We start from the raw sequence: 25,487 nt of genomic DNA on the forward strand, positions 1-25,487 counted from the left end.
TCTGAAATAATGACCCCTAAATCCCTTTCCTCAGATACTGAGGTTAGGACTGTATCACTGATTTTATATTCTGCTCTTGGGTTTTTACGCCCCAGGTGCATTATTTTGCACTTATCCACATTAAATTTTAGTTGCCAGATTTTTGACCATTCCTCTAGTTTTCCTAAATCATTTTCCATTTGGTGTATCCCTCCAGGAACATCAACCCTGTTATAAATCTTTGTGTCATCAGCAAAAAGACACACCTTACCATCGAGGCCTTCTGCAATTTCGCTGATAAAGATATTAAACAATATGGGTCCCAGAACAGATCCCTGAGGTACACCACTGGTAACAAGACCTTGGTCTGAATATACTCCATTGACTACAACCCTCTGTTGCCTGTCCCTCAGCCACTGCCTAATCCATTTAACAATATGGGAGTCCAAGCCCAAAGACTGCAATTTATTGATAAGCCTTCTGTGTGGGACAGTATCGAAAGCCTTACTGAAGTCTACATAAGCGATGTCTACTGCACCTCCGCCATCTATTGTTTTAGTCACCCAATCAAAAAAATCAATAAGATTAGTTTGACATGATCTCCCTGAAGTAAACCCATGCTGTTTTTCATCTTTCAATCCATGGGATTTTAGATGTTCCACAATCAGTATGGTTTCCATTAATTTCCCCACTATTGATGTCAGGTTTACTGGCCTATAGTTGCCCGATTCCTCCCTACTACCTTTCTTGTGAATCGGCACATTTGCTAATTTCCAATCTTCTGGGACGACTCCTGTTGCCAGTGATTGGTTAAATAAATCTGTTAATGGTTTTGCTAGTTCAACACTGAGCTCTTTTAATAGCTTTGGGTGTATCCCATCAGGCCCCTGTGACTTATTTGTATTGATTTTAGACAGCTGACTGAGGACCTATTTCTCTGTAAAGACACATGCATCAAAAGATTCATTAGTCTTCTTTCCTAACTGAGGTCCATTTCCTTCGTAAAGACTGAGCAGAAGTATTCATTGAGAGAGTCAGCTAGTTCTTTATCTTCTTCCATATACCTTCCTTCTTTTGTTTTTAATTTTGTAATTCCTTGTTTTAGTTTCCTTTTTTCATTTATGTATCTGAAGAATGCCTTGTCGCCTTTTTTCCCTGACTGAGCTAATTTCTCTTCTGCCTGTGCTTTAGAAGCTCTTATAACTTGTTTGGCCTCTCTCTGCCTAATCTTGTAAATTAGCCTGTCATCCTCGTTTGTTTGTTTTTATAATTCCTAAATGCTATCTTTTTGTTTTTAATGATTTTGGCCACTTCTGCTGAGTACCACAGTGGTCTTTTCTTTTTTTTGCTTTTACTGACAAGCCTAATGCAATTTTCTGTTGCCTTCAATAGAGCCTCTTAAGTAGTCCCATTTCTCCTGGACTCCAATGAAATTGTTCCAATCTGACAGGGACTCGTATACCACTAATCTAATTTGAGAAAAGTCAGTTTTTCTAAAATCTAAAAAACTTTTGTTTGTGTGGTGTGACTCAGTCACTGTGCTTATAGTAAACCACACTGACTGGTGATCACTAGATCCCAAGCTTTCCCCTACAGTAATATAATATACCAAATTCCCATTTGTGAATACTAAATCTAAAATGGCCTCCTTCCTGGTTGGCTCCTCAACTACTTGCTGTAGAGATAATCCCAGTAGGGAATTTAGAATATCTGTACTCCTGGCAGAACTAGCTATTTTGGTTTTCCAGTTTACATCAGGAAGATTAAAGTCTCCCATAATGATAACTTCCCCCTTCAATATCATTTTAGCTATATCCTCAACTAGTAGATCTTCTAATTCTTTGACTTGGCTAGGTGGTCTATATATCACACCTACACGAGTTACCTTATGATTATCAAGCTGCAAGGTAACCCAAACTGACTCTAAATTGTTCTCGCTTAATTGTATCAAATTAGATTTTACGCTGTCTTTCACATACAGGGCCATCCCTCCCCCTTCTTGCCTTTTCTGTCTTTCCTGTATAGAGAGAACCCCTGGTATTGATATATCCCAGTCATTACTCCCCTTGAACCACGTCTCAGTAACAGCCACTACATCTATATTCTCAGATGCCATTATAGCCTCAAGTTCATTGATCTAAACTGCGAGCATTTGTAGATAAGAATCTGAGCTTGTCATTTCTTAACCTTTGTGCTACTGGTATGTCTTTGGTGTGTGAGAAGAAACTAGAGTACCTGGGGGAAATCCTCCACTGCACCACCACGCTGCCTATTTACATGAATAAGTTAAAACATACTTGTACATATAAGGCTCTGCTATGATCAGATACTTAGCCAATAATTTTTTATACAATTTCACACTTTGATGCAAATTTAATAATACGCAAACCAAAGCTAAAATTGATTTTAGAGGAAAAATTGTTGGGAAACATTCTTTCCTGTATATTTACTTGTATATAAAGTGCAAGTGCTGCCAAAAATTACAAGAAAGAGGCACTTTGATACAACCTGAATATCACATAAAGGAGGGCCTCATTCACATTGTGGTACAATTGTTCAGGTAGTGGGACTCCTACACTCATAAAGCCTATGCACTAAGTGAAAGGGCTGCCAAAAATTACAAGGTACCGACACTCCAATACACCCTTTATTACACATAAAGCAGGGCATCATACACACCCTTAAAAATGTATAATTTATGGCCTGCTGGTGGCCCTCAAAAACATTAGGGACGAGGGCCTGCTGCTAATCTTGACCATCTAAAACATTAGGGGCGAGGGCTTGCTGCCGAGCTGACCATCTAAAACATTATGGGCGAGGGCCTGCTGCCGAGCTGACCATCTAAAACATTATGGGCGAGGTCCTGCTGCCGAGCTGACCATCTAAAACATTATAGGCGAGGGCCTGCTGCCGAGCTGACCATCTAAATAATTATGGAAGAGGGCCCCCTGCCAAGCAGACCATCTAAAACATTAGGCGTGAGGGCCTGCTGCTGAGCTGACCACCTAAAACATTAGGGGTGAAGGTCTGCTGCTGAGCTGACCCTCTAAAACATTAGGAGCGAGGGCAGCCTAATAAGCATATTGATATGATGGAGGAGGAGGACGAGAAAAGGAAGATTGAACCATATACCCTTTTTTGTGGTGAAAGGGGTGCATGGGAATACAGTGTATTCAATACATCATAAAAGCCACATTTAAAGTGCCTTTTCAGTTAACAGGCGGATGTGCTTATCAGTTAATATGCCCCTAGCAGCACTAAATACCCGCTCTGACAAAACGCTGGAGGCAGGGCAGGCCAGCACCTCCAAGGTGTAGAGCGCCAGTTCGTGCCACGTGTCCAGCTTGGACACCCAATAGTTGTAAGGCACAGAGGGATCATTGAGGACGCTGACATTGTCTGCTACGTACTCCTTCTCCATCTTCCAAAAATTTTCCCTCCTTGTGACAGTAGGCCGCACATCAGGGTGAGGGTGCTGGCTAGGTGTCATGAAACTGTCCCAGGCCTTGGAGAGCCCTGCCTCTGTTGGAACTTCTGTGTGTTACCATCCTCGGTTGCCCATGGAACTACATACTCTGCAGCCAGCGTTGTAAGAAGGACATTTTTGGAGCAATTTTTCCACAAGGACCTTCTGGTATTGCACCATTTTGCTAGTCCTCTCCACCACAGGAATGAGAGATGAGAAGTTCTCTTTCTAGCGGGTGTTGAAAAGGGTGAACAACCAGTAATCGGTGTTGGTCAAAATGCGTATAACATGAGGGTCACGGGAAAGGCAGCATAACAAAGTCAGCCATGTGTGCCAGAGTCCCAACAGACAAGACTTTGATAGTCATCCTCCTGATGAGGACAGCAATCTCCTCATCCTCTTCTGGCCATCCACGCTGAACAAATGGAATAAACCTGCTATAAGTACTACCCTCTGTAGTGGAGGCAACAGTCTCCTGCTCCTCCTCAAATTCGCGCTGAGAAGACAAAATGAGGGTGGTCTGGCTATCACCCTGTGTACTGTCTTCCCCCATTTCCACATGCAAAGCGTCCGCCATCATTGTGAGCAGTGAGCGTTTCAGTAGACACAGAAGTGGGATGGCTACGCTGATAATAGCGGCATCGCCGCTCACCATCTGTGTTGATTACTCAAAGTTGCATAATACCTCACAGAGGTCAGACATCCATGCCCACTCGTCGCTTGTGAAGAGCGGAAGCTGACTGGAAAGGAGACGACCATGTTGCAGCTGGTATTCCCCTACTGCCCTCTGCTGCTCACAAAGCCTGGCCAACATGTGGAACATGGAGTTCCAGCGCGTGCTCACATCACACAACAGTCGGTGAACTGGCAATTGCAAGCGCTGCTGCAGCGTTGCCAGAGCGGTTGGCAGCTGTAGATGAAATGACTTTCGGAAATGGGCACACACGTGGCGCACCTTCACCTTGAGAAACCACTGACCCACCAAGTTTAACACGTGGGCTAGGCATGGTATGTGTGTGAGCTTGCTGAGCTCCAAAGCCGCCACTAAGTTACGGCCATTATCAGACTCAACCATGCCTGATTGTAGGTTGAGTGGAGAGAGCCACAGCTCAGTCTGGTCCCTTATACCCTGCCACAACTCTGCGGTGGTGTGCTATTTGTCACCTAAGCAAATAAGTTTCAGTGCGGCCTGTTGCCGCTTCCCCACTGCAGTGCTACACTGCTTCCAGCTACTGACTGATGGCTGACTGGTGCTGCAAGATAAGAATTCAGAGGTGGAAGAGGAGAAGGGGGGGGGGGGGGGGGGGGTTGCTGCCACTAATGTAGGTGGTGACGGAAATCCTGATGGAAGTAGGGCCCGCAATCATTGGTGTCGGTAGCACCTGTGCCATCCCAGGGTACGACTTGCTCCCGGCCTCCACAACGTTCACCCAGTGTGCTGTCAGGGAAATGTAGCATCCCTGACCACAAGCACTTGTCCATGTGTCAGTCGTTAAGTGGACCTTCCCAATAACTGCGTTGGTCAGGGAATGGGTGATGTTACGGGACACATGCTGGTGTAAGGCGGGGATGGCACACCTGGAAAAATAGTGGCAACTGGGGACTGAGTAATGAGGGACAGCTGCCGCCATCAGGCAGCAGAAAGCCTCAGTGTCCACAAGCCTAAATGGCAACATTTCCAGGGCCAGCAATTTGGAAAGGTGTACATTTAGTGCTATGGCCTGTGGGTGGGTGGCTGTTTATTTGCACTTTCGTTCAAAGGCCTGGGGTATGGACATCTGTACGCTGCGCTGGGACACAGAAGTGGATGTGCTAGCTGATTGTGCTTGTGAAGGTCCAGGTGCAGGGCGGGAGGCATCCGGGCCTGCGTCTTGGACAGGGGAGTGGTGTGACCCGCAGAGACAGATTGTGGACCCAGGCATTTGGCCCACCTAGGGTGCTTTGATGCCATGTGGCAGATCATGCTGAGGGTGGTGAGGTTGCTAGTGTTCACGCCCCTTCTCATTTTGGTACTGCACAGGTTGCAAATGACAATTCTTTTATCCTCCACACTTTCCTCAAAAAAGCGCCAGACTGCGGAACACCTACCCCTTGGCAAGGGAGATTGCCGCAAGGGGGTGCTTTGGGGAACAGTTGTGGGCCGGTTTGGTGTGGCCCACCTTCTCCCTTTTGCCACCCACTGCCTTTTCCAGCCTGTTGCGGTGCTGCGGATCCCTCTCCCTCTGTACTGCTGTCCTTGCTCGGCTTGCCACCTTCCCAGGTCAGTGATTTCATCGTCCACCACCTCCTCTTCCACTTCCTCACTCTGGTCAGCCTCCTGACTTGTTGACCTAACAAGAACCTCACTTATTGACAACTGTCTCATCATCATCATCCACCTCGTGAAACACTAATTGCCGTTCCCCACCGTCATTTTCTTCTGACTGTGAATGCTCAAGAGTTTGGGAATCAGGGCACAAGATCTCCTCATGTCCCTCTTCAAGCGGGCTTGGCGAGAGGCCCAAATCAAGGAGTGGGATCACTTGTTTGCAAAAACTCTCCATGGTGGGAGGAAGGAGGATCAGGGTGAGGATTCTGTTGACCAGACTCTTGGCTACTGAGACTGGACTTTGTGGAAGACAGGGTGGTGCTTAACAGACTGGAAGCATTATCTGCTGCAATTCAACCGACCACCTGGTCGCACTGGTCTGACTTTGAGAGTGCTGTCCTGCGCCGCCCTGCAAACTGGGACATGAAGCTAGGTATCGTGGATGAGTGTGTTTCTTGTGCTCTGGCAGCAGGCACAGTTTCACCGCGCCCAGGGCCACGGCCTCTGTGCACACCATCAGCAGCACGGCCACTTCCTCGTCCCTTACTGCTCGCCTTGAGCATATTAAATGGTATATATGCTTGCAAGTATGTCACACTTACAGTAGCGCAGGTTTTGTAAGCGTATGCGCAAATAAATTACAGTGAATGTCACAGATATTTGGGATGCGGAAACGTTATACAGGAGATGTAGCGCAGGTAATGGAGCTGTCACCAGCGGCCAAACTATTGCGCAGAATGTCATATTTAGGATGCGCTAACGTTATACAGGAGATGTAGCACAGATAATGGCGCTGTCACCAGCGCCTAAACAATTGGACGCAATTTAGCGCACGTTGCGCTAATATATTTCTCAGCCAGATAAAACAATAGTCCTTAAAAGGACTTTTGGGTTTCTAACACCTTCCAACACTCAAAACTCACACAATTCCTCTCCCTACACTATCTGTCCCTTCTGCTTCAGCTCGCCCTAACACTGAGCCGAACCACGTGTCATCGGGTGCTATATAGCACCCGATGACGCGTTTCGGCCAGCCAATCACTGTAATGCCAGTAACCAACATAGCTACGGCATTACAGTGCGTGCCAGTACTTCCGCGCACGTTTATTGGCTGCATAGCAGCCAACAAACGTGCGGGGAGGAGACTCAAGCATCGCGCACGAGCACACCCGGTGTTTGGCCAAACACCGCGATGTGCCGAGCATCGCGATGCTAGAGTGAAAATAGTGTTTGGCCAAGCATGCTCGCCCAACACTACTCAAGTCTCAATACAGTGCAGTATTCCTCAAAACTGTGTACTATAGCACAATACAGTACAGTACAGTACACTGCTGCGTGCTCTGTTATGAACCATAATTCCTAACATATGCTAACAGTCTCTGGCTGTTAGGATGTGTTGGGAGTTTCTGGGGAAAATTGCAGACACTTTATCCAGCATTCTGCATATTATACTATATAATCTAACAGACCATTTTTACTGACCATTTCACCAATGCCCCCTATTGGAGCTGGCTCCATATAAAGTCAATGTTTGACTTTTCAATAAGTCTTGGAAAAAGACAAAGGAAAATAGCCAAACCATCTATCAAAAGACAGCTGTTTCAGAGCACTTGCTCCTCATCTTTGCATATTATTTTCCCATGGAGCACTGCCATTAAGTCTCCAAGAACAGTAAGTCTTCATAAGGAGAGCCAGTACCTCCCCTAAGCTGCGTCCAAGACACCTCACACAGCCAGCCAGAATCCTACTCCATACTGATAAGGTGCCATAACCCCAAAACAGCTGACACTGACTATAGATATAGATGGAAGGTTTGGCCATTTTCCCTCGTCATGATCCAAAGATTGTTGAAAAATTGAAAAGCAATTTAGAGTAAGCCACTTCCAAATGACAACATTAGCAAAACTGTTCTTTCTCTGGGAGATACCTCTTTGCATATTATTTTCTTATGGACCACTGCAACTGGTCTCCTTATAAAGTGTACCAAAACTTATAAATAAACTTTATTAAAAAAATACTGTAAAACCCCTATAATGTTTATTTCTAATATACTTCATTTTTTGTTTTCTATGCCATATAGGCAACTGAAGTTCAGGTACCTATAGCCCTTTGCAATCCATACTCTCATACACTGCTCTGTATGGAAGTATGGTCCCCCTACGACCACACTGAGCGATGTACGGGAAGGAGATCCATAGCACATGTGCTATGCCAGGCTTTAGTAGAGCGGGCACAGGGGCCTGGTGCAGGGGCTAGAGGAGCGGAGCCAACAGATGCAGGGTAGGAGTTCAGCATAACACATCGCTCCTCAGCCAAAGCCTGGCATAGCTAGTACAGAGAGGAGCAGTGATGTGCTATGGAGCTCCTGCCCGTACAGCGCTCAGTGCGGCGGAAGGGGATTCAGTACTCCCATACACAGCAGTGCTATAGGCACTTCAGTTGCCTAGAGCACATGGAAAACCCAAAAATTAATTATATTAGAAAATGCATTTTAGGGCATTTACAGCAGGTTCTAGGTACACTAAAGCTAGTACCTCCCCTAACCTTTATTTGACGCATACCTGTACAACTCGATAAGTTTTCCACTTTCAAAGAGCACAACATCTAGCTCATTCACATTTCTGACAGACTTTGGCATATTTTCTGGGCTCCAGATGTCTACTAGGGCTTTCTCCATCTCACCTAAAACCAAATAAAATAATTATACAACTAAATCGATCTATAGACATATTAGTGCAGTATGCTTCTTTAATAAAAGGGTGTGTTCATGTTATTTAACATATTCAATAAAATGCATAGCAGGCTTTTAATTTTGTCTTTATTTCTTAACCAGTTAAATTAAAGGAATACCCATTTTATTAAAAAAGTGCCCATTGTGCTAAACATTACTGTCTTAGAGCATGCCCAATTATTATTTTTTTTATTCTCTCAGATTTCAGACCTACAGACATAGAACCCATGATTTCTAGGAATACTAGCAGCAACTTCAGATGGCCATAGTTTTGAGATTAAAAATGGATTTTACCACCTAAAAGCAGGAGGTGAATTACAGAGGCATTCAGTGGCCTAAAAACCAAAAACTGCAGCAAAAGCTAAATCTAAACCTAACGCTCATGCTTCTTTTATGAGAGCATACTAAATTAAAATCTACAGCTAGCTTCACTCTTCCAATTCTTGTCTTATGGGAGCTTGCATTATCAGGGCAAGATATTTAGAAACTGTTACTAAACAGATTTGAGCTGGGTATTAAAAAAACAAACAAAAAAAAACATAGTGAATAAAGGTTACGGCTATTTAGTTAGTAGAAAACTGTTTCCAGCAATATATAATGATCACCTATCATCAGTGGTTACGGGGAGCTGCCGCGTTCACCGGAGATCGGGTGAGCGCAGCTGGCTCCCGGATCTCTCCCAAATACAGTGGCTGTGCTTGGTATGGCAGCTCAGCCCTATTCACTTCAATGAGGCTGAGCTGTACTAGGCCATGTGACGTCACATGGCCTAGGAAGAGGTCGCAGCGCTCACTGTGCGCCCAACCTCTTCTAACAGCTGATCGCTGGGGATCCCGGGTCTTGGACCCCAGTCAATCTGATATTGATGACAGATCATGGCATGGGGCTAGGTCACCCATATTTATTACCAGATAACCCCTTTTAAAGGGGTTATCTAGTATTTTAACTCTGATCTATTGATATTTTTTATTTGGCTATGTCATTCATATAGTTATTCATCTTAGTGACATATTTAAGCATCAGGAAGGAATATTTAGACTCCGGAATCTTTTTTCAAATAAAATGTGGACAATGTATTTGAAGAACAGGCCATATACCCATGGTTAGGTGAAGCACCAGAATGTAAAAAAAGAAAATAAAATAACCTAATGTGGGGTTGGGGGGGACCCAACATTGTGATATATTTATATTTAGGAGGGAAAAAACTGTGAACCAAACTGTGTGATTACCCGTAACTTTAGAGGCCAAAGCAATATCGAGACTATTCACCTTTTGTTGATATCTTTTTACTAGAGGAATTCGGTTCTTTCCTTTGAGTCTTTGTCTTCTTGGCAGACACCTGGTGAGAAAGTGATGCTATTGATTAATTATTGTTAAAAATTAAACTGATCATTAAATACAAAAGGTTATAAAGGCAGCTTGAAAGTACACTATTAAAGTTAAAAAATATAATTGGAAAACTTGCTGTACAATTAAGAGCTAATCACACTTAGCAAACAAAGTGCCTTAGGGCTCATGCACGCAGCCGTTCCGTACATTATGGACCGCAATTTGCTGTCCCCAATGGAGGGGCTACAGCCGTGTAGCGGCCGGGATGGATTAAGACTAGAGTTGAGCGAACACCTGGATGTTTGGGTTCGAGAAGTTCGGCCGAACTTCCCGGAAATGTTCGGGTTCGGGATCCGAACCCGACCCCCATTGAAGTCAATGGGCACCCGAACTCTTCGGCACTAAAAAGGCTGTAAAACAACCCAGGAAAGAGCTAGAGGGCTGCAAAAGGCAGCAACATGTAGGTAAATCCCCTGCAAACAAATGTGGATAGGGAAATGAATTAAAATAAAAAATAAATAAAAATTAACCAATATCAATTGGACAGAGGTCCCATAGCAGAGAATCTGGCTTCACATCAGCAGAGAATCAGTCTCTTCATGCCATAGCAGAGAATCTGGCTTCATGTCAGCAGAGAATCAGTCTTCATGTCATAGCAGAGAATCAGGCTTCACGTCACCCACCACTAGAACAGGCCACTGTCACATATTTAGGCCCAGGCACCCAGGCAGAGGAGAGAGGTCTCGTAACAGAGAATCTGGCTTCATGTCAGCACAGAATCAGTATTTATGTTATAGCAGAGAATCAGGCTTCACCCACCACTGGAACAGGCCACTGTCACATATTTAGGCCCCGGCACCCAGACAGAGGAGAGGTTCATTCAACTTTGGGTTGCCCCACAATATAATGGTAAAATGAAAATAAAAATAGGATTGAATGAGGAAGTGCCCTGGAGTACAATAATATATTGTTAAGGGGAGGTAGTTAATGTCTAATCTGCACAAGGGATGGACAGGTCCTGTGGGATCCATGCCTGGTTCATTTTTATGAACGTCAGCTTGTCCACATTGGCTGTAGACAGGCGGCTGCGTTTGTCTGTAATGACGCCCCCTGCCGTGCTGAATACACGTTCAGACAAAACGCTGGCCGCCGGGCAGGCCAGCACCTCCAAGGCATAAAAGGCTAGCTCTGGCCACGTGGACAATTTGGAGACCCAGAAGTTGAATGGGGCCGAACCATCAGTCAGTACGTAGAGGGGTGTGCACAGGTACTGTTCCACCATGTTATTGAAATGTTGCCTCCTGCTAACACGTTCCGTATCAGGTGGTGGTGCAGTTAGCTGTGGCGTGATGACAAAACTTTTCCACATCTCTGCCATGCTAACCCTGCCCTCAGAGGAGCTGGCCGTGACACAGCTGCGTTGGCGACCTCTTGCTCCTCCTCTGCCTTCGCCTTGGGCTTCCACTGGTTCCCCTGTGACATTTGGGAATGCTCTCAGTAGTGCGTCTACCAACGTGCGCTTGTACTCGCGCATCTTCCTATCACGCTCCAGTGTCGGAAGTAAGGTGGGCACATTGTCTTTGTACCGGGGATCCAGCAGGGTGGCAACCCAGTTGTCCGCACACGTTAAAATGTGGGCAACTCTGCTGTAGTTGCGCAGGCACTGCAGCATGTAGTCGCTCATGTGTGCCAGGCTGCCCAGAGGTAAGGACAAGCTGTCCTCTGTGGGAGGCGTTTTGTCATCGTCCTGTGTTTCCCCCCAGCCACGCACCAGTGATGGGCCCGAGCTGCGTTGGGTGCCAGCCCGCTGTGAACCTGCTTCATCCTCATCCTCCTCCACCTCTTCCTCATCCTCGTCCTCCAGTAGTGGGCCCTGTCTGGCCACATTTGTACCTGGCCTCTGCTGTTGCAAAAAACCTCCCTCTGAGTCACTTCGAAGAGACTGGCCTGAAAGTGCTAAAAATGACCCCTCTTCCTCCTCGGCCACCTCCTCTTCCATCATCGCCCTAAGTGTTTTCTCAAGGAGACATAGAAGTGGTATTGTAACGCTGATAACGGCGTCATCACCACTGGCCATGTTGGTGGAGTACTCGAAACAGCGCAACAGGGCACACAGGTCTCGCATGGAGGCCCAGTCATTGGTGGTGAAGTGGGGCTGATCCGCAGTGCGACTGACCCGTGCGTGCTGCAGCTGAAACTCCACTATGGCCTGCTGCTGCTCGCACAGTCTGTCCAGCATGTGCAAGGTGGAGTTCCACCTGGTGGGCACGTCGCATATGAGGCGGTGAGCGGGAAGGCCGAAGTTACGCTGTAGCGCAGACAGGCGAGCAGCGGCAGGGTGTGAACGCCGGAAGCGCGAACAGGCGGCCCGTACTTTATGCAGCAGCTCTGACATGTCGGGGTAGTTGTGAATGAACTTCTGCACCACCAAATTCAGCACATGCGCCAGGCAAGGGATGTGCGTCAAACCGGCTAGTCCCAGAGCTGCAACGAGATTTCGCCCATTATCGCACACCACCAGGCCAGGCTTGAGGCTCACCGGCAGCAACCACTCATCGGTCTGTTGTTCTATACCCCGCCACAACTCCTGTGCGGTGTGGGGCCTGTCCCCCAAACATATGAGTTTCAGAATGACCTGCTGACATTTACCCCGGGCTGTGCTGAAGTGGTGGTGAAGGTGTGTGGCTGACTGGATGAGCAGGTGGAAGAAGAGGAGGAGGAGGAAGCTGAGTAGGAGGAGGAGGAGGAGACAGGAGGCAAAGAATGTTGCCCTGCGATCCTTGGCGGCGGAAGAACGTGCGCCAAACAGCTCTCCGCCTGGGGCCCAGCCGCCACTACATTTACCCAGTGTGCAGTTAGGGAGATATAGCGTCCCTGGCCGTGCTTACTGGTCCACGTATCTGTGGTTAGGTGGACCTTGCCACAGATGGCGTTGCGCAGTGCACACTTGATTTTATCGGATACTTGGTTGTGCAGGGAAGGCACGGCTCTCTTGGAGAAGTAGTGCCGGCTGGGAACAACATACTGTGGGACAGCAAGCGACATGAGCTGTTTGAAGCTGTGTGTGTCCACCAGCCTAAATGACAGCATTTAATAGGCCAGTAGTTTAGAAATGCTGGCATTCAGGGCCAGGGATCGAGGGTGGCTAGGTGGGAATTTACGCTTTCTCTCAAATGTTTGTGAGATGGAGAGCTGAACGCTGCCGTGTGACATGGTTGAGATGCTTGGTGACGCAGGTGGTGGTGTTGGTGGTACATCCCATGTTTGCTGGGCGGCAAGTGCCAACGTCCCTCCAGAGGCGGAGGAAGAGGCCGAGGCGGCGGCAGCAGCAGAAGAGGCCAAGGCGGCAGCAGCAGAAGAAGTAGCAGGGGGAGCCTGAGTGACTTCCTTGTTTTTACTCCACTGCAGTTCATGCTTTGCATGCAGGTGCCTGGTCATGCAGGTTGTGCTAAGGTTCAGAACGTTAATGCCTCGCTTCAGGCTCTGATGGCACAGCGTGCAAACCACTCGGGTCTTGTCGTCAGCACATTGTTTGAAGACGTGCCATGCCAGGGAACTCCTTGAAGCTGCTTTTGGGGTGCTCGGTCCCAGATGGCGGCGGTCAGTAGCAGGCGTAGTCTCTTGGCGGCGGGTGTTCTGATTTTGCCCACTGCTCCCTCTTTTGCTACGCTGTTGGCTCGGTCTCACCACTGCCTCTTCCTCTGAACTGTGAAAGTCAGTGGCACGACCTTCATTCCATGTGGGGTCTAGGACCTCATCGTCCCCTGCATCGTCTTCCACCCAGTCTTGATCCCTGACCTCCTGTTCAGTCTGCACACTGCAGAAAGACGCAGCAGTTGGCACCTGTGTTTCGTCATCATCAGAGACGTGCTGAGGTGGTATTCCCATGTCCTCATCATCAGGAAAAATAAGTGGTTGTGCGTTAATGCATTCTATCTCTTCCACCCCTGGGGAAGGGCTAGGTGGATGCCCTTGGGAAACCCTGCCAGCAGAGTCTTCAAACAGCATAAGAGACTGCTGCATAACTTGAGGCTCAGACAGTTTCCCTGATATGCATGGGTGTGATGTGACAGACTGATGGGCTTGGTTTTCATGCGCCATCTGTGCGCTTTCTGCAGAAGACTGGGTGGGAGATAATGTGAACGTGCTGGATGCACTGTCGGCCACCCAATTGACTAATGCCTGTACCTGCTCAGGCCTTACCATCCTTAGAACGGCATTGGGCCCCACCAAATATGGCTGTAAATTCTGGCGGCTACTGGGACCTGAGGTAGTTGGTACACTAGGACGTGTGGCTGTGGCAGAACGGCCACGTCCTCTCCCAGCACCAGAGGGTCCACTAACACCACCACGACCATGTCCACGTCCGCGTCCCTTACTAGATGTTTTCCTCATTGTTACCGTTCACCACAGGTATACGTTTAATCACAGAATTAGACTTGTATCTGCACTGTAGCGTGTGTGTTAAGTTTTTCAGAATGACCCTATCAGCACCTTGAATCTAATATACCCTTTTAGGGATAGATTTAAAGTAGGCCTGATACAGCAGAAACCACTAATTTTGAGAATTGCAAATTTGGGAATTGTTTTCAACCCAGAAAAAAAACTGTGCTTTTACGGTCACTAAAAATAACTGGACCAGCTAAAACAGTACTGATTTGGAGGAATATAAATGTGAGGCCTATTTTTTAGGCGCTGGATGACAGGCTCAACTTGCCCCTGATGTAGTATATGGCCAAAAAATAACCACACTATTGATGGTTAAATGCACTTGGGTGACACAGGCTCAGCCTGCACCTGATTTAGTATATGGCCAAAAAATAACCACACTATTGATGGTTAAATGCACTTGATGAAAGCTTGACCCTGATGTAGGATATAGCAAAAATAACCACACTATTGATGGTTAAATGCACTTGGTGGTAGCTTGTGCTGGCGCACCACAAGCCACAAAATGGCCGCCGATCACCCCAGAAAAAAGTGACTGAAAAACGCTCTGGGCAGCCTAAAAACACTGAGCAATTTAATAGCAGCAGTTCAATGATCCACAGCTGTAGATCGATCACTGAATGAAGTCTTTTGGAGGAGTTAATCACTGCCTAATCTCGCCCTAACGTCGCAGCTGCAACCTCTCCCTACGCTTGTATCAGCAGAGTGACGTGCAGCGCTACGTGACCCAAGCTTATATAGAGGCTGGGTCACATGCTGCACTGGCCAATCACAGCCATGCCAATAGTAGGCATGGCTGTGATGGCCTCTTGGGGCAAGTAGCATGACGCTTGTTGATTGGCTGCTTTGCAGCCTTTCAAAAAGCGCCAAGAAAGCGCCGAACACCGAACCCAGACTTTTACGAAAATGTTCGGGTCCGTGTCACGGACACCCCAAAATTCGGTACGACTATACAGTTCGGGTTCGCTCATCCCTAATTAAGACCCATTCAGCTTGAATGGGTCAGAGATCAGTCCGATCCGCAAAAAAGTAGTGCATGCACTACTTTTTTGCGGTGTGGATGCACGGCCAGAAACACCAGGGAAGCACTCCGTAGTGCTTTCGTGGGGTTCCGCTCCGCATCTCCCGGATTGCGGACCGGCTGTATGCGGGCTGCAATACGGCCGGCCAAAGGCTGTGTACATGAGCCCTTATTCAGAGAACTATGGCACGAAGCCCAGTTTATTATCAGTAGAAATGTGCAAAAGAACATGCTAGCAGAATTATAATAATCCACATATGTACACCCGGTTCCTGTTTTAGATGCCATTGCTGGCGTTATGAAGAGGCACCGGCCTCTTTATAACTTCAGCACAACCAGCACTGCTTTTAAATGTAAAACAGCTTCCTAGCAGTTTTACATTTGGACCTTATTCTACACCTGAAACAGGCGTAGAAAATGGTAAATGACATGGGCCTGCTTGCCCGTCCCCTTCCCCACCCACTTCAAACCTGTAGTGAGCGGGGAAAAGTTGCAGATTGAGGCACAACTAACTAATTTAGGCATATTTCAGCTTGATAAAATGACCCCCATAGTCTTTACCAATATATGACTTATGTCTCACCTGTTCTTCTGTTTTTCTATAGGTGACAACTCAAACGCTCGAAAAATATTAGAACATAAAATTTATCAAATGCTCCCATTATGCTTCTCAATAAATATGAGGAGCTGGCTACATTATGTCAGACTTCTTGAACTCAGAACGGTGGGTCTCTTTTTGTGGTCTCCGTCAGTCGAGGTAATTTAGTGCAGTAATCAGAATCTCTGGAGTGAACTGGGTTAGCTTGAAATTGTGGAGAGGAAGCATGGCCTTCATTCATTAATTTTACTCTAATGATAAACAATTTTTGGGGGTACAACCTCTCCTTTCAGAGAGCGCCCTAAATGAAATGAGGAGGCTTATAGGCCATACATGCCTCTCTGGAATTCTGGGAAGTAAGGATGTAAATGAGCTCTTAGCAAGCGCTGCCTCTGATGCCACCAGATGTAAGCCACCGATCCTATAAGTCAATGTTCAACTCTTTAAACAGGCCTTGAGACATGACTCTGATATTAAGCCAGCACCTCATCTGCAGACAGCTGTTTCAGAGTGATTGCCCCTCATCAGTGCAGAGCAGAGTGTATTGGCTTAACTGGGTGAGAGAGTTTGGATCAATTCTTTCCAGAATTCCAGAGAAGCATGTATGGCCTATAAGTCTCCTCAAGCCATTTTAAGGCGCTTTCCATAAAGAGGTAGTAACCCCCCCCCCCCTCCAAATCCTGACCTAGGCCCCTCACTCAGTTAAGCCAGTACTCTCTGCTCTGTCTCAAAGCCTATTTAAAGGGTTGAATGTTTACTTATAGGATAGCTGCCTTACATATTGGGGCATCAGAGGCAGAGCTTGTTAAGAGCTCATATGCACACCTGATCTGAAACAATGGAAGATATACATGAAAACTATCTGTACAGAGCAACTGCACTGCTTGAAAGAGGCGACTACTGTGACTCCTAAAATCAGCACTCCAGAATCAAGTGGAGAGATGGTAACAGGAGTTGAGAAGTCTTCAGCTTCTTCCTTCTAGTGACTTGTGGAGGTCTCTGTAGGGTCTCTCCCCCACCTTCTGACATGTTTCATATGAGAAGATTTTTTGTAATACTCAGTGGGAGTAAAATCTAAGCGATCTTTGGTCTTGTTACACTTATAAGCTTTTCTCTGTATCAGTAATAAAGGTGAGATTGACATCAATTATAATTATGCATTAGCCCAAAGAACCCTACAAGAACAAAGATCATGAATATGCCTGCTCAGAAGTGTTACTCACCAAACTTCTATTTGGTGTACTATTTGGAGCTTGTTTTGATGAATGCGCTCCATCACGCACATTTTTGGGAGTCCCAAGCCTCTTAGAAGGACCTGGTTCTGGTACATGTACTGCTTTCTTTTGTGGAGTCTAAAAATACACAAAAAAATTGGAAGACATGATTTTCAAGGAGTATAGAACAAAAAAGAGGAATTTATGAAAAACCAGGAATCAAAAGCAGAATGGAAAAAAAATAAAAATAATCATCTCATTGTCACGTGTGTTGGCATGTGTTTCTGTGCATATGTATATATTTTTATCTGTAATTTCCAGGAAATAGATGTGTGTGTATAATAACCCCTGAAACTAGAATTGCTTCTATGGAAATTTGCTATCACGGTTTTACATTTTGTTTTCAATGCTATGGTTTTCCCAAATAAAGTACCGGGTAAAAGGAGAAAAAAAAAAAACATGAAAAGTAACAACCGCTAAACAGATTTTACATTAAAAACCACAGAAAGCTCTGACAAACATAGTTCTCGAGGCAAATATGAAATGATTATTAAATAGCATTGGGTCTGCAGTCTGAAAACCAAAATCTGCAGCTAAAGCAAAATCTAAACCCAACGTGCATGTTTCTTTTAATCACAGCATACAAGATTTAAATCTACATCTGGCTTCACGCTTCCAATTCTAGTTTTACGGGAGCTTGTATTATCAGAGTTAGATATTTGAAACAGCTAATAAACTAAAGCTATTCAATTTACTGCTTAACATTATAATCTTACCTGATTATAAAACAGATATTTTAAAAACTATAATAAAACTTAAAGGGAGTGTCACCTACTCAGAGTCTTAGACCGCTCAGATCGAGTTACAGAACGTTTGCCCCCATTAAAATAGTACATCTCTTGTGTCTGTCCCACGTAGAGATCCTGAAAAAATATTTTACAAAGGTATATAAATTAGCGGCCGCAAGTGCCCAGAGGCGGTGTTACGGCCGCAAGTGCCCAGGCCCCTCAGCTGGCTCCTCCTCTAACTTAGAGATCTTGCACGAGTGCCGGTAACCGCTGGGCCCGCGCACTGCTCTGCTCACTATGGTCAGAGGCACTGATCTTAACAGTGCGCATGCACAGGCCTGTGCGAGATCTCCAAGCCAGCGGAGGAGAACTAAGTAGGAGAGGAGGGCGGGCCAGAGGACTGCAAGGGGAGCGGTTAGCTGAGGGGCCTGGGCTCTTGCGACTGCTAATTTCCATAACTTTATAAAGTACTTTTTTTCAGGATCTCTACATGGGACAGACACAAGAGAAGTACTATTTTATTTGGGGGGGGGGGGGGGGAGGCAAATGTTCTGTAACGCGATCTGAGCGGTCTAAAACGCTAGGTGACAGACTCCCTTTAATGGGAAAATTATATTATATTATATTATATTATATATATATATATATATATATATATATATATATAAATAATCAGGTTAACAAGGTTTCACACACCCTCTTCTGTTTGGCAGTGTCAGGTCTACGATCACTGTGTTCTGCATTGGCTGCACTTTTCCTCTTTAATTGCTCCTGGTTTGGTCTCATACTAAAAATTAAAAAAAAGGTGTGAATATAAGTTATATACACATATATACAGAGAGATCATCTTCCTCACTGTAATAACTGATTAAGGCCAGGTTCATTTCTAGCATTATGACAACTCACATAGAAAACTTACCATAGATTAGCATAGAAATGCTCCTAGACCCAAGTCTATAGCTTTCAATGTAGTTTTATCCTCACTGAAGACAATGAAGGAAAACTAGCAGCACAACAACAACAACAACAACAACAACAACAACAACAAGTAGAGCATACCTCAGCTCTTAATTAAAAAATAAAGCGTTTTTCTAAAGGTTAGGTGTGAAACGTAACAGTTAATCAAAAGCTTAAGAGATCAATATACACTATATGGACAAAAGCATTCGGACACACCTCTTAATCACTGAATTCAGGTGCTTCATTCAGTCCCATTGCCACAGGTGTATAAAATCCAGCTCCTAGCCATGCAGTCTGCCTTTACAAGCATTTGTGAGAAAATGAGATCACTGAATTCCAGCACAGTAATATGGTTGAAACAAGTCAGTTTGTAATAATTCTTCCTCCTAGATATTCCACCAGCGTTTAGAAACAACGGTAACTGAGGGTGGAGCCTAGCGGCGCATGGAGTAGGACGCGCGCTGCACTAGCTCCGGCAAGAATCCTTTCTATTATATCGAATACGGTGACGATCTATCTTAAAAATACCTGGAGGAGCTGGGGACATATCCAGGAAGCGGTCTGGTGCAAGAAAACATCATTATACCTGCGAAGAGAGGCAAAACGCCGAGCCGTCAGGAGAGAGAGACCCGTTAGGAGAGAGAGACCCGTTCTCAAGATGGCGCTGAGGAGGAGAAATGGCCTGACCTGAGGGCGGCGGTGAGTCAGGGAGCTGCAGCGCGGCTAGAGCGCTTCGCTCACAAGTCCCATCAGTCCCCCAGCCATATATGGGGAGAAGGAGATGACACTCTGGCACAAGTGGAGGAAAGCTTAGGGGAGCAAGATGGCCCCTGTAATGATGACCAGCATTCCCCTGTTCAGAAAGAGGGGGGGGGGGCGAGCTCTAGCCTGTGCAGCACTGAAAAGGGTCTGCCAGTGATCACTGCCCCTGAGCCCACCTTGAAAGACGTGATGGCAGCTATTGCTAGTTGTAATGTCACCCTCCAGACTATGAATATTAACATTGGAAGCCTAAAAGCGGATATATCCATTATCCGTCATGACCTGCATAAGGTGGCTGAACGCACCTCAGAAGTAGAGAGGAGGGTCTCGGATCTGGAAGATGGGGCTGTTACCCTACAGAGAGAGAGCCGAGCTGCGTCAAAGGATATAGCGGCGCTTCATGCAAAAACTGAAGACCTTGAAAACCGCTCTCGCCGCAATAATATTAGGCTGGTGGGCATTCCTGAGAAGTCTGAAGGCCCAGAGGCTACTGAATTTATTGAGAAACAACGGTAACTCAACATCAGAGTGAAGACCATGTAATTTTATAGAGTGGGGTCGTGGAGTGCTGGGGCACATAGTGCATAAAAGTTGCCAATGCTCTGCTAACTCAATATCTACAATGGCATTAACATCAGCACACAAACTGTGCATCCAGAGCTTCATGGCATGGGTTTCTATGGCCAAGCAGCTGCACGCAAGCCATATATCACCAAGCAACTGATGAAGTGGTGTGAAGCACCATTGGACTCTGTGGAGTGATGAATCCCTCTTCTCTATATTGCAGTCTGATGGAGGAGCCTAGGTTTGGTGAATGCCAGGAAAACGTTTACCTGCATTGAGCCAACTGTAAAATTTGGTGGAAGAGGGATAATGTTATGGGCTGTTTTAAGGTGTTTTCCTAGGTCCCATAGTTTCAGTGAAGGGAAGTCAATGCTTCAGCATATTAAGGGGTGATCCGGTAATAAATATTGATGACCTATCCTCAGGAAAGGTCATCAATATCAGATCAGAGGAGCTCCGACACCTGGGACCCCCGCAGATCAGCTGTCAGAAGAGGCCGGGTGACGTCACTGTACATCAGTCACATGTCCTAGTTGCAGCTCAGCCCCACTGAAGTGAATGGGGCTGGGCTGCAATACCAAGCACAGCCACTGTGATAGGGAGAGATGCCAGGAACAGGCAGCGCTCACCAGAGCTCCGGTGAGCGCAGCGGCTCCCCGTAAGAGCTAATCGACAGGGGTGCCGGGACTCGGACCCCCAACGATCTGATAATGATGACCTTTCATGAGGATAGGTCATCATTATATATTACTCGCTAACCCCTTTAAGACATTTTGGACAATTGTACGCTTCCAACTTTGTGAGAACAGTTTGGGGAAATAACTGTTCTGTCCTAGCATGACTGCACAACGCAAGGTCCATAAAGGCATGGTTGGGCGAGTATGGTGTGGAAGTACTTGACTAGCCCTCACAGAGCCTTGACCTCAACTCACTTAAATGCTTTTGGCATGAACTAAAATGGAGATTGCAAGCCAGGCCCTCTTGTAAAAAATTCCCACAGAAAGTGTTCCCAGAAGAATGTAAGCTGTTTTAGCTGCTAGGGGATGTCATAAAAGCTCCTGTAGGTGTCAGTATGTAAAATATGATGTACAAAATACAATATTGGAAACTTTTAGAACAAGTGTTTTCTCTAATGGGTAATGATTTCTGGAATGTCAGTGATATGTCAGACATCTTGCCTGCTGGGGGTGTGGATCCTGAGACTGCTAGAGAGCAGATGGGCTGCGATAAGCTCTGCCCCTTTGGCACAGATCAGCTCTGAAGACAGCATTGTATGGAATCAGAAAATATACACCCCATATATTGCTGATCTCAACAACAAAATGGGTGGCAAAAGACTCATTTCATTAAAAACACAAAAATAATGTAGAGATAACTTATACAAGAAAAAAATATCCTCGAGGAAGGACAGAAGCGAAAATAAAAATACGAAACCATACATAAATATAGTACAGATGTCTAAGTATTATTATAGCATATGTATATAATCTAACAAGTTCCTGGTAGCAAATAAGGAAAGACAGGGCATAACTAGGTAAGATGGGCAAGGTCCACACAAGCTGCAGAACATCTATGGCAAGCATTAGTGGTTATCCCACCCATATGAAACGGACGAACTGGTGTTAACTAACACTGACGGATAATACAAAGTTATATCATTAATATTTGCGGCAGAAGATACTCCTAGGTAAGATTGCTGCGCCATTATCCAATCCTCCAAAGAGAGAGAGGGAATCCATGCTTTCCCATTTAGATTCTGCTATACTAGGTTTTCATAGCAATTCGGCAGATAGCAATTGGTGTATACGAGAGACACCAAATCCCTCGGACAGTGTGAGCAAAGTATCCCAATCAAAGGATAAGATCACATTTATTTAAATGGGGGTAGGAATTAAAGAAAGAAGGACAAGACGTAACTAAATACATTTGAATAATTAGGTATCCGGTACCGAAAACAAATCCTTAAAAGGGGTTGTCTCACTTCAGCAAACAGCATTTATCGTGTAGAGAAAGTTGGCCTATGCGCGCTCTCGCGGTCCAGGCCACCAGAGAGACTGGCGCTATTTCCTATAGTGTGCAATCAGAGCAACCACTGATTGATTGCAGGGTGGTCGTCAACATGGAAACGAGCAATGTATAATGTGATGAAGAAATTAATCTAGCCAGCAAAGGAGGCAATATGGACAATCACAATACATTAGTAAGTGCCTTGTAGTAACTTTCTCTACATGATAAATGCCATTTCCTGAAGTGAGACAGCCCCTGTAAGTTCGGTAATTATTTTTAAAGTACAAGTAGAGTTGAACACGCGAGACACTGTGCTTAATCCCAAAGATCTCCAAAAATGAATATGTGATATCTTCGTTAAATGATAGAGGCCAGAGTTACACCATATGGGAATTACCACTATATATTCGGTGCAGCGAAATACTACTGTAGAATGCAACCAATCTTGTCTAGCTAATCTGAGAACCGGCAGCAGATACCTAGGTCTATAGTCCTCAGGTTCTAATGGAAGAGAGACGGGGAGAGGGGGAATATAAAATGGACTGGTCCCGCTAAATACAAAATTAAATCAGGCACACGCTGACTCTTTAGGTCTTTGGTGCATGGCAAGTTTTAGTTTAGATCTACCCGTACATGTCAAGAACAAGAGTAAAGACTCGTCTAATGACCACAACATCAGCGTGTTCCAGTACGTATAACATTTTAGAAAGAACTATTGTTTTCAAATGAATCCTTTGCTACAGAAAGAGGAAGTAACTTGCATAGAGCAAATTTACCTAGGAGGTAGTCCAATAATCTATAAGAAGCTATCCCATGAAATAATAATCCCCAAGTACTTAAAGTGAAAGGTTACCTGTAGACCGCAAACCTCCTCTGCCCACCCACAGTTGTTCCTGTGTAAGGGCATTAAATATGATATTTGCCAGTTAATCAGGAGGCCAGAGAAGGTCCCAAATCTATTAAGGGAGATAGCTCTAGGAAGGATAGCATTCAGGTTGGCCATAAACACGGCCATAACATCGGCATATATTATAATCGCCATACGGTCTTCGAGAGCCGATAACGATACCCAAATATACTGATATAATCCTTATTGCTGAGGGTTTAATAGCTTTTAGGGTGAAAGGCGACAACCTTGTCTAGTGCCTCTGTAAAGCGCAATGGTGGAGGACAGTAGACCATTCACCATAACCGGGGCAAATGGAGATTTATACATTTCCTAAACTGATCCTGCTTAGGCAGGGGACCTATTGGCAATAAGCTCAGTTTCAGAGGTGGTGATCCCTGCGTTGGGCTGTTTGTGACCGCACACCCAAACTCAAGCCCACCTCTTCTCATTGGCTTACAATACAATCATCAAATGCAGAAGGGAAAATGAATCCCAGTAGAGTAATGCATTAAATTACATAAGTCTCAGTACTTATCTTTGCACCCCCATCTATCGCTCCACACGGATGCGGCTGTATTCTGGCTAGTGGCAGCAACATTGCCACATGTAAAGTGGCGCTTTTTAAAGGACGCCGTGAACGCCGGCCCGCCCCTCCACAGAGCGGTCAGCTGTCTGTCACGTGACCGGGTCATGTGTATAGTCCAATGACGCGCAGAAACAGCCGCCCCCTTCCCCATTGGATCACATGACCGCCAGGACTCCCGATCATGTGTGAGGCTCTATGATGCGCGCGCCATGTGACCCTCTGGGAATGACATCTCCCCCCTTCCCCCATATATATTTGTGGTCATATAGGGGAGTTGCCAACTTTCCTTATGCCGTTTAAAATGCTCCACAGCGCACTCTCTGTATTTTACAATAAAGCACAGCCATTCTATCACTATTGAATTAAGCATGAGGATAAATAGTGGGGAGAGGGGGCACTGCTATCCCGCAGCGATTGTCCCCACCTCCTCCACTCTATACCTGCCTCCGCTGGCAGGACAAGAGGGGAGGGACACTCCCTCCCTGATGTCATTCCCCCGAGGGTCACATGGCGCCCGCATCATAGAGCCTCACACATGGTCGGGAGGCCTGGCAGTCATGTGATCCAATGGGGAAAGCGGCAGCTGTTTCTGCGCGTCATCGGGCTATACACATGACCCGGGGTAAAGATAAGTACTTACACTTATGTAATTTAATGCATTACTCTACTGGGATTCATTTTCCCTTCTGCATCTGATGATGGTATTGTAAGCCAATGAGAAGAGGTGGGCTTGAGTTCGGGTGTGCGGTCACAAACACAGCCCAACGCAGGGATCACCACCTCAGAAACTGAGCTTATTGTCAATATGTCCCCTGATGAGTTGGACTAATGTCCAACGAAACGCGTTGGAACGTTTAGAAAGACCAAACGAAGTACATGTTCTATGACCAGAAGAATGACATACTGGTAACAGGGCTTTCCCCCACAGTGTGACGAAGTTGGGCAGTCTCTATTGCTGCGCAAGGACAGGGAGGGCTTAATAGGTTTCCACGGACAACTGTGGGAATTGATGTGGATGGTGCCACTGTCACCTTATATCCATTGTAGGGAGAGACTAGTTGTCAGAGACCCAGTACTAGTCTCCCCTATCCCTAGCTCCTGGTTACCATTGGCGCAGCGAATGGTGTATATCACATATATTTAGGGATTTAATTGCACATTATTAGAAGTTACGTTTTGTTGTTTATATTTGCTAAAATGATCCCCAAAGGACCGACATAACATAAAGCCATTCAATGGAATCAAAAGGCTTTGCTGCATCATGTGAGGCCAAGGCCCAATCTTACTATTCCCACCGTCTAATCTGAGAGGCCACCTGCCCCCTACAATTATTATCCATAGTGGACTTACTCGGTATGAAGCCCAAGGGATCAGATGAATTATTTCATGGAGGACTAAACACAACCTATTGACTAGCATTTTTTCATATTTTATAATCTACGTTAAATCAATTAAATGGGTCTAGAGGAGCCACATTCCTCAGCATTCTTCCATGGTTTTAGCAAAACTGATGGTCAACCCCCACATTGACCAGTCAAAAACATCAATATGTCGGGCCAATATGTCCATATATTGTATATAAACTTTTAAGGGAAGGCCATTAGGCCCAGATTCTCTGGGAAGATAAGCCACCACCAGAACTATCTGGCATCGGTTTTCTCTGCTCCTCCTATAGCATACACAGACGCGGTCGGCCGAGGCGAATGTGTATAGGGAGTCCGGGAAGGAGACGGGAGAGAAAGCTATTAGGCGAACGATCGTTCAGCCGCCAGCCACTGAATGTGTATGACCAGCTTTGATAGAGGGACATGAACAGGAATTTGACCGCACAATGAT

At 45.8% G+C, this 25,487-nt stretch overlaps 1 protein-coding gene across 1 annotated transcript in view; it reads right to left on the reverse strand.

Moving 5' to 3' along the window:
* Positions 1-25,487, reverse strand: part of CENPU (centromere protein U) — an 82,257-nt gene that overhangs the window by 9,408 nt on the left and 47,362 nt on the right. Inside the window, exons 7-10 of the mRNA XM_040418731.1 lie at positions 18,580-18,670; positions 17,105-17,233; positions 9,754-9,823; positions 8,315-8,435 (exon numbers count right to left, since the gene is read on the reverse strand). Of these exons, the coding sequence (XP_040274665.1) occupies positions 8,315-8,435; positions 9,754-9,823; positions 17,105-17,233; positions 18,580-18,670 (411 nt within the window). The remainder of the gene's footprint in view (positions 1-8,314; positions 8,436-9,753; positions 9,824-17,104; positions 17,234-18,579; positions 18,671-25,487) is intronic.

The sequence above is a fragment of the Bufo bufo genome, chromosome 2, assembly GCF_905171765.1.
Source record: "Bufo bufo chromosome 2, aBufBuf1.1, whole genome shotgun sequence".
Classification (NCBI taxonomy): Eukaryota; Metazoa; Chordata; class Amphibia; order Anura; family Bufonidae; genus Bufo; species Bufo bufo.